At 40.7% G+C, this 13,687-nt stretch overlaps 1 protein-coding gene and 1 non-coding gene across 6 annotated transcripts in view; one reads left to right on the forward strand and one right to left on the reverse strand.

Annotated features, from left to right (window-relative positions):
- TBCE (tubulin folding cofactor E) overlaps positions 1 to 13,687 on the reverse strand; it is a 75,442-nt gene that overhangs the window by 12,043 nt on the left and 49,712 nt on the right. For 4 of the 5 annotated variants that reach the window (XM_060191957.1, XM_007522923.3, XM_060191958.1 and 1 more), the window contains 7 exons: positions 9,735 to 9,834; positions 8,608 to 8,710; positions 5,858 to 5,934; positions 1,615 to 1,710; positions 1,037 to 1,101; positions 862 to 926; positions 313 to 465 (listed from right to left, as the gene is read on the reverse strand). In XM_060191957.1, the coding sequence (XP_060047940.1) occupies positions 313 to 465; positions 862 to 926; positions 1,037 to 1,101; positions 1,615 to 1,710; positions 5,858 to 5,934; positions 8,608 to 8,710; positions 9,735 to 9,834 (659 nt within the window). The remainder of the gene's footprint in view (positions 1 to 312; positions 466 to 861; positions 927 to 1,036; positions 1,102 to 1,614; positions 1,711 to 5,857; positions 5,935 to 8,607; positions 8,711 to 9,734; positions 9,835 to 13,687) is intronic. The other variant, XM_060191956.1, reaches the window with a different exon arrangement.
- On the forward strand, positions 4,625 to 4,731 carry LOC132539143 (U6 spliceosomal RNA). The gene has a single exon (XR_009550449.1). It is a non-coding gene; the product is annotated as a U6 spliceosomal RNA (small nuclear RNA).

Here is a 13,687-nt window from a genome sequence, read left to right on the forward strand (position 1 = left end):
TATCACAGAAAGAAAGGTACGAGGATGATATTTTACCATTTGGAGGAAAAACTACATCTGTTATCCTTGATGGTATTTAAATGTAGATATCATTTTTCCTTTAAAATTTTGGGGCCTGAGAAGTAATACAGTGGCTAGAGCACCAGACTTGCAAGCATGAGGTCTCAAGTTCAACCCTCAGCATCGTATATGCCAAGTTGACACTCTGGTGCTGGCTCTGTACATGCACGCTCTCTCTCTTTCTCTCTCTCTCTCTCTCTCATTAATAAACAGAAGGTATTTAAAAATCTCATATGCCATGCTAGTACTCACCACACATCTGTTCAGGGTCTTCAGCTGACCGATTTTGGCGATGATCCACTGACGTGTGGTCTCGGCTCCTGTGGCTCCTTCAGTCAAGGGGTTTCTCATGCAGGAGAGAGAGTGCAGACTCTGCAGCTTATCCAGTTCATTGATAAATGACCACTGAAATCAGTAAGAGAAACAAACATTGCCAGGCTACTTTTTCCAACTTATATGGACTAGTGACAGAAAAGCAAAAGTCTGTTTTTAATTTGAACTTTCAAATCTAGAGTTTCATCATATATCAAACCCCTACTACACAGAGAATTAGCCCTATGAAAGTACCTCATTTAGACAAGAGACACATACTCTATCATTGTGCCATGTAAAATAACTAGACATATACTTGTGTGTGAATTCAACTAATCTCTTTGTTAATACAGTGGGTTTGTATAGAGTTTCACTCTGAGGGGAAGTATATCTGTGTCAACTTAAAATATTTTAAATAAAAGGAACCAATGACTATTGTGAGAGTGAGAAGCCATTAATGGATTATACATATTTTGAAGAAACTCTTACTTGTGATATTTGATTGTCATTTACTATGAGGTATTGCAAAGAAGGAAACATTGAAGTTTTGCACCCTAGAAAAAGGAGAATTAAGTTAATAGTAGAAATGAAGTGGTAAAGTTAGCTATAGTGGGGGTGGGAGGTTGGGTGGGTAGCAGAAGGGAAATTTAATCATTTTACATACCAATTTTAGCATCTGGAAAATGTATAGAAGAAATTCCAATGTCAGAAAGAATTAGATGTTCTAGTCTGAAATTTGAAAATGATAAATCTGTTTACACAGAAGAATATAAAATGCTATTGGGCTATCCACCAGCCTAGGCTTACAAACAGTGCTACATCCTAGGTCTCCATCCCATGAGAAATGCTTAGAGACCATCAGGTCAAGTTTACAGCAGGTACAGTAATCTCCTCGTGTGATATTCTAATGATTCTGAAGCTGCCTAATAGACCTTGGGTACCAAATGCTAGGTGAGTCTCAAAGAGTTAAGTTAATCTTAGTTCTCCAAGTTTAATGAATGAAGACTTTTAACCTTAGCAGGAGGGTCATTTTTTTCTGTGATCTAGTATGCATGGCTACAAGCAAACCCTCTAAATGAATTGAAACAGAAACTTCCCAGAAGGAATTACTTAATTTGAAAATTCCATCATCACATTTCCACTGAGAAAAAAGTGTGTATATGTCTGTGTACATATAAAATTGGATCAATTCATTGAAATTTAGTAGTTAATACTACAGCAGTCATTTTAGGTGGAAATTACCTAGGCAGATAGGCTATTAGAAATAGCTGGTTTTCATCAATTAATCGATTTGAAGAAAGGTCTAGAAACTTGACCATCTGTAGAACATCAGTTGGCCTGCATGAAAAATAATAAAAAAAAAATTCACATGAATTTCATGTCTGCTTTCAAAGAAAATGCTTTAAAATAACTGCGTTTAATTTGAAGAGGGGTTGGGGAGAAGAGGCAAATGGATGTGACTCTAAGAAAGAAAAGTTGCTGTGCCAAGGTGTTAGATGAGGGAAATGGTGAAGGGTACAGTAATCTCTGGGTATTAATTCTTGCGACATGTGAACTTACAATTACATCACAATTACAATTCTGATTTCAAAAGCTGCACTTTACCAGTACAAATAAAAGGAGTCATTCTGCACAATAATATATCAATAAGTCATTTGAGAATTTGAAAGTTTTCCCATGCTTCTTTTACACAGCAGTTTAGCAATATCAACTAGGGGGTTGGGCAGTAGTGCAACAGGTTAATCGTACATGGCATGAAGTGAAGGACTGGTGAAAGGATCCTGGTTCAAGCCTCCAGCTCCCCACTTGCAGGGGGGTTGCTTCACAAGCAGTGAAGCAGGTCTGCAGGTGTCTCTCTTTCTCTTCCCCTCTCTGTCTTCCCTCCTTTCTCGATTTCTCTGTCCTATCCAACAACAACAACAGCAATGGCAACAGTAACAATAACAAAAACAGGGGCAAGAAAATGGTAAAAAATGGCTTCCAGGAGCAGTGGTTTCATAGTGCAGGCACCAAACCCCAGCGATAACACTGGAGGAAAAAAAAAATAATTAAAATATAAATTGGGGCCAGGTGGTGGAGCACCTAGTTGAGTGCACATGTTACAGTGCACAAGGACCTGGGTTCAAGCCCCTGGTCTCCACCTGCAGGGGGAAAAGCTTCACAAGTGGTAAAGCAGTGTTGCAGGTGTCTCTCTGTCTCCTTCTCTCTCTGTCTCCCCCTTCCTCTCAACTTCTGGCTGTCTCTATCAAATAAAGATTAAAAATTTTTTTAAATAAAGTATAAATTATATATATATATATATATATATATATATATAGCAGGGGCTGGGTGGTAGCGCAGAAGATTAAGCACACATGGCGCGAAACACAAGGACCAGCGTAAGGATCCCAGTTCAAGCCCCGGCTCCCCACCTGCAGGGGGGTCACTTCACGGGGTGAGGCAGGTCTGCAGGTGTCTTTCTCTCCCCCTCTCTGTCTTCTCTTCCTCTCTCCATTTCTCTCTGTCCTATCCAACAGCAACAACAGCAATAACAACAACAATACTAGCAACAGAAACAATAGAAAGAAAACAACAAGGGCAACAAAAGGGAAAAAATAGCCTCCAGGAACAGTGGATCCACAGTGCAGGCACTGAGCCCCAGCAATAACCCTGGAGGCAAATATATAGATATAGATATAGATATAGATATAGATATATAGACATAGACATAGACATAGACATAGATATAGATATATATCAACTAAACACAAGATGAAGCAAGGATGTACTTATTAAGAAAACAAGCTTTTTCCCAAAAGGAGAATATGATCTCACTCACAGGTGGGACTTAATCTTGCAGATGAGTGTGGTCTAAAACTCATACTTTGAAGAGGTGTGACATTATTTCTCCAAACATACACCACCTTGTGAGCCAATTTTATCTTAATTATTTACCTATGTATTCTATCATTTTAAAAACAACAAGAATAGCAATGGTATTTACATGTATACTGATTATATTAAATTAGCTAAGGAGCAAAAAAAAAAAAAAAAAAGAAAGAAAGGGGAGATGCAGAGTGAATCTAATTATCTGTGTTGCATTGCAACAGACCCCAGGACTCTAAAAGGGGAAAGGAACAAGAAGGCCTGAGAAGGGGTGGGGACCTGATGTCCTATGATGGGGGAATTGGACAAGCTGGTGGAGGGTGTAGTGTGCTGATACCTACCAGGGGGAGATAGGAAATTGCACACCTGTGACAACATCTTGTAAAGCATTTCCCCAATAATGTGACAGGAAAAAAAAAGGAACAGAAAGAAAATTAGAGCAAAGAAGAGAAACTTTTAATTTTTTAAGACAACACTTCTCTTTTTTTTTATTATACCTTTATTTATTGGATAGAGACAGCCAGAAATTGAGAGGAAGATAAAGAGAGAGACAAAGAGACACCTGCAATACTGCTTCACTGTTTGCAAAGCTTTCCCCCTGCAGGTGAGGGGCTGGGGTCTTGAACCCAGGTTTTTGTGCACTGTAACATGTACGCTCAACCAGGCCCACCACTGGCCCTGAAAAACTTTTACATTCCCAATTTGGTATATCAGTCTTAAAAAAGAAACTGAATATATCTATATGAAAATAATAATAGTGGCCTGGGAGGTGGTGCAATGGATAAAGTGTTGGATTCTCAAGCATAAAGTCCCAAGTTCAATCCCTGGCAGCACATGTACCAGAGTGATAACTGGTTTTTTCTCTCTCTCTCATCCTAACTTTCTCATTAATAAATAAAATATTAAATAATAATAATAATAAATTATGTCTTCAAAAATATCGAACACAGGGCTTTCACTGGGGTGGACTTTTCCTCAATTAAACTGATGAGTGGGGGCTAGGTGGCGGCACACACAATTGAGTGCGCATGTTACTATGCGCAAGGAGTGGCGTTCAAGTCTCCAGTCCACACCTACGGAAGAGACACTTCACAAGAGGTGAAGCAGAGCTGCATGAGTCTGTCTCTCTCCCTGTCCATCTCTGTCTTCCCTCTCAATTTCTCTCTGTCCTATCAAAGAAGAGGAAAAAAGAAAAGGTCACCGGGAGTGGTGGATCAACTATGCAGGCACCAAACCCCAGTGAAAGCCCTGACATAGGTGGTGAAGCAGAGCTGCAGGTGTCTGTCTCTTTCCTCTATCTCCCCTCCCCTCTCAACTTCTGTCTCTATCCAATAAGAAGTAAATAAATGAAAATTTTTTAAATAATAATAAATAAAAACCCATTAGTGTGCTTGCTTTGGCAGCACATACACTAAAATTGGAACTGTACAGAGAAGATAAGCATGGCTTCTGCACAAGGATGACACACAAATTTGGAAGGTATTAGTTAAAAAAAATAAATAAGGGCCTGGTGGTGGCACATCTGGTTGAGCACACGTTACAGTGCGCAAGGACCCAGGTTTGAACCCCCGGTCCCTACCTGCAGGTGGGAAAGCTTTGCAAGTGGTGAAGCAGGGCTGCAGGTGTCTCTCTGTCTCTCTCCCTCTCTAACCCCCCCTTCCTCCTTGATTTTTGGCTGTCTCTATCCAATAAGTAAATAAAGATAATAAATAAAAAAGTAAATTAAATAATATTAATTGATGGGGGTGGAGCAGGCAGTGGCACACCTGGCTAAGCACACACATTACAGTACGCAAGGACCTTGATTCAAGCCCCCTGTCCCCACCTGCAGGGGAAAAGCTTCACAAGTGGTGAAGTGGGCTACAGGTGTCTCTCTCACTCTCTATCTACCTCTCCCTTCTCAGCTGCTCTCTATATCAAATAAATAAATAAATAAATAAATAAAATTGGTGAGGGGGCAGAGATATCTCACAGGGTACAGAAGCAGGCCTTGGGGGCTGGGCGGTAGCGCAGCGGGTAAAGTGCACAAAGCACAGGGACCGGCAGGAGGATCCTGGTTCGAGCCCCCGGCTCCCCACTTACTGGAGAGTCGCTTCACAGGCCTGTGAAGCAGGTCTGCAGGTGTCTATGTTTCTCTCCTCCTGTCTTCCCCTCCTCTCTCCATTTCTCTCTGTTCTGTCCAACAATGATGACAACAATAATAGTAACAACAATACCGATAAACAACAAGGGCAACAAAAGGGAAAAAATGGCCTCCAGGAGCAGTGGATTCATAGTACAGGCACCAAGCCCCAGCAATAAACCCTGGAGGCAAAAAAAAAAAAAGAAAGCAGGCCTTACCATGCATGTAGCCTAGTTTCAACCCCCAGCATCACATGGGAGAACTATGGCACCAGGGAAAGCTCCATTTCTGTGATCCCCCTCTTTTCTCTCTCTCTCTTTCTCTCTCTCTCTTTCACTCTCTCTCTGACAAAGCAGCTGAAATTTTAGTATTCTAGTTTGATTAGACAACAAATCATATGCATTTTGATTTGCAAACCTTCCTGAACACAATGTTAGGTAAGCCAGAGATGCTTTACTTATTCAGAATGACAGATGCATTTAAGTCAATCCTTGTTACCTTTCTGAAATGGAGATATCATTAGCATTAAGGTACAGCTCTTCCAAGACTGGCCACCCAGAGGCACACCGAAGCACCTAGGAGGAAAACTCAGTTCAAGGGAAGGCAGCTTCTGCCGACTGTTCTTTGCACGCAGATTTCTTTCTCCATTCCAAGTACTAACCAGGCTTGACCCTGCTTGGCTTCTGAGATCAGACAAGATCGGGCGTGTTCAGGGTGGTATGGCCATAGACAGATTTCTTTCTGATACAGTTTGTAGAAATAAAGTGCCTCATAGAAATTTCATTATAAACCAAATAGTAGACTAGAAGTGCTAGTAGATTGATGGTAAAAATCAAAATGTTAAATGGTCTGGGTGAAGGGGACAGCACAATGGTTATGCAAAATTAATTCCCGGGTCGTCCCAGGTTCAATACCCAGCACCACCACAAGCCAGAGCTGAGCTGTGCTCTGAGGAAAAAGAAAGTAAAATATATCTCTGACACACTGAACCAATCAAAGCATGTTTCAGTGTATCACTTTAGTGTCTCTGAAACAGTAGTACGTACTTACAAAGTGGAAATGTAGGTGTCAACTTAGCACATTCCTATTATATGATATAGTTTGCTGAACTCAAGGAAGGAAGTTGATATTGAACAACTTTCCTCAATTCTAGATGCCATTCTGAGTGTATAACAAATATGCATGACAGATAAAATTTCCTAGCACTGTCTACATTTTTTCACTTGAACTTTAACCCCATCTCCGCTTCCTGAATTTCTGTGTACACTTCTTATTCTGATGCTAAATCTCGGCTGGAAAGAAAGGAGCTTACAAGGAAGGAGCTCTAGGAAAGAAGCTACTTGGTTGTGGCCATTGAAAGAGCACAAGTTTAGGGGTAGAATGCACATGTTATCATATGCAAGGAGCCAAGTTCAAGCCCCTGGTCCCCACCTGAGGTTGGGAAGTTTCCTGGGTGGTGGAACAGTGTTGCAGGTGTCTGTCCTTCTCACTGTCTCTCTATTTCTCTGTTTCTCACCCTCTATTGAGAGAGGTGGGGATGAGAAATGGCATCAGAACAGTGGTGTCAGAGTCACAGCAATAATGCTAATGGCAAAGCACACACACACACCACACGTGCACAATTAGTAGTGTCAGATGTATTCCAAATGCTGCCAGGCTAAGGATTCACTTTCAAACTCAGCCATAAACAATAAAGAGTGAATACTGGAGTTCAATCAGGAAAAGGACAGGAACACCTTACTGCTTCAAAGTGTCTGCCCTAAAAACTCCTGTGGGATATATCCTAAGGAACCCAACACATCCATCCAAAAAGATCTGTGTACACATATGTTCTTGGCAGCACAATTTATAATAGCCAAAACCTGGAAGCAACCCAGGTGTCCAACAACAGATGAGTGGCTGAGCAAGTTGTGGTATATATACACAATGGAATACTACTCAGCTGTAAAAAATGGTGACTTCACTGTTTTCAGCTGATCTTGGATAGACCTTGAAAAATTCATGTTAAAGTAAGTCAGAAATAAGTCAGAAACAGAAGGATGAATATGGGATGATCTCACTCTCAGGCCGAAGTTGAAAAACAAGATTAGAAAAGAAAACACAAGTAGAACCTGAACTGGAATTTGCGTATCACACCAAAGCAAAATACTCTGGGGTGGGTTTGGGGGGAGAATACAGGTCCAAGAAGGATGACAGAGGACCTAGTGGGGGTTGTATTGTTAAATGGGAAACTGGGGAATGTTATGCATGTACAAACTATTGTATTTACTGTTGAATGTAAAACATTAATTCCCCAATAAAGAAATTTAAAAAAAAACTCCTGCAGAAAACTCATAACTGAAACGTCAATAAGCAACTGACCCAATAAACGACTAATCAAGGCTTAATTTAAAGACTTAGCACATATGTACTGCATACAAGTGTCACCATTCAGAAAGACACCAGAGAGGCTGGGGAGATGACTCAGTGGTAGAAGACGTGTGAGGTTCTATGTTCAATTCCCAGCACTGCATAAAAATAAAAATGATTAGAACAGGGGCTGAGGAGTGGCGCACCTAGTTAAGCATGCCCATTATCTATCATGTATGAGGACTGGGCTCTAGTCCCTGGCCCCCACCTGCAGGAGGAAGCTTCACAGGTGGGGAGGCAGAGCTACAAGTTTTCACCTCTCAGTTTCTCTCTGTCCTATCAAATAAAAGGGGAAAAAATGGCTGCTGGGAGCAGTGAATCTGTCATGCAGCACTGAGCCCCAGCAATACCACTGGTGGCAACAAAAGGGATAAAGAATAGGAAAGCTATAAAGGGAGGGGACTGGATATGGAGTTCTGGTGGTGGTAGCTGTGTGGAATTGTACTCCTCCTATCCTATGGTCTTGTCAATATTTCTATTTTGTAAATAAACATTTTTTTTAAATTGCAAAAAAAAAAAAAGAAATAAAAAACCAAACAATGACTAGAATATCACGAATAACTAATTGAAACTCCAATATCTCCCTCTCATGCACAATAAAAAATTAAAAAGTTATCAGAACAAATCAAAATGAGCCTATAGAGAGAATATGGATTCTTAGATATAAAATTCTACTTACTACAATGAATTTGTAACTACTTTCTGTAAGGCAGTTTAAATGATCCTATTATTTGGATAATAATAACTTCATTAAAATGAAGTTATAGTTTTACTTCAATTCTCTATTAAACCAAGCATGCAAAATTGCTTACCACCAAGTAATAAACAAAAGTGATTACCTCACTCCATGTTACTCCTGTTCGGTTAAGGACTAAAGTCTTCAGTGTGGAAAAGGTTCCGGGTAGAGATTGTAAGCCAGAGGGAAATTTTAGTTTATTTTCACTGTGTAGAAAAAGAAGACACGATGTATGGTATTTATTGCTATACAGAGGGTGCAACTGAAATAGTTACTGAAAACAACAATTTGGTCATTTATGTGTGCAACATAAGGAAATAAAGCAGATGAATGGAACATAATAACAAAAATAAACCAGTGGGAAATACAACCAAGTTTATCAGAAGGGAAGGGTTGGAGTCAAGAGTGGAGGGAAAAAAAAAAGAAAAGGAAAGCAAAGAGAAGCAAAGAAAAGAAAAGAAGAGAAGAGAAAAGAAAAGAAAAGAAAAGAAAAGAAAAGAAAAGAAAAGAAAAGAAAAGAAAAGAAAAGAAAAGGAAAAAGGAGGGGCCGGCAGTGGTGTACCCAGTTAAGCACACATAGTACTAAGCATAAGGATCCCGGTTCAAGCTCCTGCAGGAAGGACGCAAGTGGCGAAGCAGATCTGCAGATGGCTTTCTCACTCTCTCAATTTCTCTCTGACCCATCTAATAAAATGGAAAAAATGGGGGCCAGGTGGTGGCGCCACACCTGGTTGAGTGCACGTAGTACAATGTGCAAGGACACGAGTTCGAGCCCCTGGTCCCCACCTGCAAGGGAAAAGCTTCATGAGTGGCGAAGCAGGGCTGCAGGTGTCTCTCTGTCTTTCTCTCCCTCTCTATCACCCCCTTCCCTCTTGATTTATGACTGTTTCTATCCAATAAATAAAGATAATTAAAAATAAAATAAAAAGGAAAAAATGGCCACCAGGAGCAGTGCATTCATAGTGCTGGTACTGAGCCCCAGCAATAATCCTCGAGGAAAAAGGGAAGTGGAAGGGGATAACTCTGGTGTCAATCAAGAACAAAAAAAGAAAAAAAAACATATTAATCAATTCATATTAAAGTATGTGTTAGAGGGAAAAGTCAGAGTACGTTAAGTTGAGGTAATTCAAGCAGATAGTCTTTGCCATCTCATTCCCACAGGTTGTTAGGGACCTCAGAGAGATTAGGGGCTATATGTTATGCAGCAATTAAATGACAAAGCCTTCATACCTGAGAGTCAGAGATTCTAAGCGTTTAAGTTGATCTGCAATATTTATCACTTCATCCCATGATGACAATAGGTTTTTTGACAAGCTTAACACTCTAATATCTAAAAGTGCATGTTAAGAAACAGTAATATACAAAGATTTATGGAAGATGTTAAATTTTTATTTATAAAATGGAAATATTGACAAGACTATAGGATAAGAGGGCTACATTTCCACACAATTCCCACCCCCAGAACTCCGTATCCCATCCCCTCCCCTGATAGCTTCCTTAATCTTTATCCCATTGGGAGCATGGACTCAGGGTCATTGTGGGATGCAGAAGGTGGAAGGTCTGGCTTCTGTAATTGCTTCCCCACTGAACATGGACATTGTCAGGTTGATCCATAATCCCAGCCTGTAGTAGTTACCTCTTAATTCAGGAGCATGAGGTCTTTAACTTTTCACTGCATACCCTCTAATCTACTAAAAATGTTTTTAATGAGTACATATTACTTTTAAGTTGTAAAAGAATCAAATTGTTCATTCAGAAACTAAAAAGCTTACCACATAAATTTCAGATGATCGTGATCTAGGAGATGGGACCATGGATAACGTATTGGACTCTCAAGCATGAGGTCCTAAGTTCAATCCCTGGCAGCACATGTACCAGAGTGATGTCTGGTTCTCTCTCTCTCTCTCCCTCTCTTCCTATCCCTCTCATTAATAAATAAATAAAATATTTTAAAAAAAATTTCAGACGATAATGCACAAATGAATAAGAACCAAATGTTATAGTGCTATAATATTTTAGCATTACTTCATTAAAAAAAAAAAAAGGAAGGGAAAAATAGTGATGGTAATCTTGATTTATTAAGCACTTAAGTGGACACATAGGTCATACCCTTGGCACTGCTTAGTAGCCAAATGTCCACACTGAACACATACCTGGATTCCCGTGGTACACCATTATAATTTGCAGGAATCTCCAAATAATTAATGTCTTCTCCAGGGGGGACAATAGGAGTTGCCTTACACAAACAAGTGGACACATAGGTCATACCCTTGGCACTGCTTAGTAGCCAAATGTCCACACTGAACACATACCTGGATTCCCGTGGTACACCATTATAATTTGCAGGAATCTCCAAATAATTAATGTCTTCTCCAGGGGGGACAATAGGAGTTGCCTTACACAAACAAGTGGACACATAGGTCATACCCTTGGCACTGCTTAGTAGCCAAATGTCCACACTGAACACATACCTGGATTCCCGTGGTACACCATTATAATTTGCAGGAATCTCCAAATAATTAATGTCTTCTCCAGGGGGGACAATAGGAGTTGCCTTACACAAACAAGTGGACACATAGGTCATACCCTTGGCACTGCTTAGTAGCCAAATGTCCACACATACCTGGATTCCCGTGGTACACCATTATAATTTGCAGGAATCTCCAAATAATTAATGTCTTCTCCAGGGGGGACAATAGGAGTTGCCTTACACAAACATTCAGAAGCACTAAATGATGTGGGAATTCAGGGAGTGATTTGCAGGTAGGACATAGTTACTGTGACACTTATTATCACTGGTACAGACATTCAAAGAAAGGTAAACTAGAAGGACAGAAAGAGAAAGACACCTAAGCTGAACCAAGGGGGAGTGGTGGCAGCACTATCAAGAAAGTCAGAATTGAGGGAAACTCCCAGGGAAAGAGACAGAAGAAAGGCTTGGAAAATGAGTGGGCCAGCTAGAGGAGTATCTTACGTGCTCTCTCCCTTCCCTCATCCTTTTTCTCATCACACATATGCACACATACATACTGGGCCAAAGAGGTACATATGCAAGGCCCTGGGTTCAAATCTCAGTAGCACATAAAAAAATAAAATAAGGGAGTCCAGTGGGTAGCACAGTGGGTTAAGCGATGTGCAAGGGCAGGAGTAAGGATCCCGGTTCGAGCCCCTGACTCCACATATGCAGGGGGGGTCATATTATAAGCAATGAAGCAGGTCTGCAGGTGTCTATCTTTCTCCTCCCGCTCTGTCTTCCCTTCCTCCCTCGATTTCTCTCTGTCCTATTCAACAATAATAACAATAATAACCACAACAAGATAAACAACAAGGGCAACAAAAGGGGAAAAAATAGCCACCAGGAGCAGTGGATTCATAGTGCAGGCACCAAGCTTATGGGGTGTGTGTGGAGGGTTCAGGTCCTGGAACATGAGGGCAGAGGAGGACCTAGTGGAGGTTTGATTTTTATGTGGAAAACTGAGAAATGTGGGCAGGGTAAATAGCATAATGGTTATGCAAAGAGACTCTCATACCTGAGGCTTCAAAGTCCCAGGTTCAAGCCCCCGCCCCACCATAAGCCACAGGTGAACAGTGCTCTGGTAAAAAAAAAAAAAAAAAAGTAAAAGAAAACTGAGAAATATTATATGTGTACAAACTACTGTATTTTACTGTCACCTGTAAACCATTAATCCTCCCAATAAAGAAAAAAAAAGTGGAGGCCAGGCAGAGGTGCTCCCCCCCTCTGTCTTTCCCTCCTCTCCTCTTTCTGTCCTACCAAACAACAACAGCAATGGCAACAATAACAATAACAACAAGGGCAACAAAATGGAAAAATTAGCCTCCAGGAGCAGTGGATTCATAGTGCAGGCACTGAGCCCCAGCAATAACCCTTGACGCAAAAAAAAAAAAAAAAAAAAAAAAAAAAAAAAAAGAGACAGAGAGAGAGAAAGAAAAGAAAAGAAAAATGTGGTCATCAAAGCAGTGGATTCATAGTGCTGGCACAGAGCTCCTGTGATAACTGTGGAGGAAACAAAAAGGTTTAAGGGGGGCCAGGCGGTGGCGCACCTGGTTGAGCACACACATTACAGTGCACAAGGACCCAGGTTAAAGCCCCTGGTCCCCACCTGCAGGGGGGAAAGAGTCACAAGCAGTGAAGCAGGGCTGCAGACAGGTCTGTCTCTCTCCCTCTCTATCTCCCCCTTCCCTCTCAATTACCCTGTTTCTCTATCCAATAATAAAGATAATGAAAGAGGAAGATTAAAGAAAAATTACTATCAAAAGAAAAAGAAATGGTTTAAGTCTAGTAGCTCTTCATTTATTCAAACTTTCCAGTGTGTAAGCTGGAATTATATTTCTTTTCTTTCTTTTTCTTTAGTCAGAGCACTTCTAAGCTCTGTTTTGTGGTGGTTGAACCCAGGAATTCTAGTGTCTCCACAGTGAAAGTCTTTTGCACTACTTATGGCACTATCTCCCAGACCTGGAATTATAAATGTTTATACCGATCAGATTTAAACAATCAGTTGTTAATGTAGTACCATTTACATGAACGCACACATACAGCGGCTTAAGGAGCATCATTGCTATTCAGTTCTTGTTCTCAGAGACCAATCCATTTCTTCCTCAAGTTTGAAGCTAGCTCATGAAGCAGGAGGCTTAGCTCTTTCCTGGTGGAGCTCTCTGACTTGACATGCTTATATGTAGGACTTTCTTTATCCCTGCCAAGTGAATGACCTTGAAGAGAATCAACCCCAAAAGCATGACTAGGTTAAACACACAAGGCAATACTTCAACTTCTGGCAAGAATTCAATCAGGAACTATAAGACATTCATCACTGTATCTACACAAATCAGCATGATTCAATTATCTCACGAAACCTCATTCATTTAAGTCTAGGGGGTCATTTTTTTCCCCAGGAAAGAGCAAGATGCTGATTCTCCAGCACCCTGCTGAAAACAGTGATCTACCAAACTACAGATCTTGTCTGATAGTCTGAAAGTAAGCCTGGAACCACTCAAACTTCTGAAATCATACAGTAGGCCAGGCGGAATGTTCCAGACATATTGTGGTACTTTGCTTCTTGCCAAACTCAGTTTTACACCTAATTCAATTCCCCACACTCCACTGCTAAAGCCATGGAGGAAATAGCCACATTTGTTCAGTATGCTGGGGCAATTGGGGAGGCTGC

Source organism: Erinaceus europaeus, chromosome 6 (genome assembly GCF_950295315.1).
Source record: "Erinaceus europaeus chromosome 6, mEriEur2.1, whole genome shotgun sequence".
Lineage (NCBI taxonomy): Eukaryota > Metazoa > Chordata > Mammalia > Eulipotyphla > Erinaceidae > Erinaceus > Erinaceus europaeus.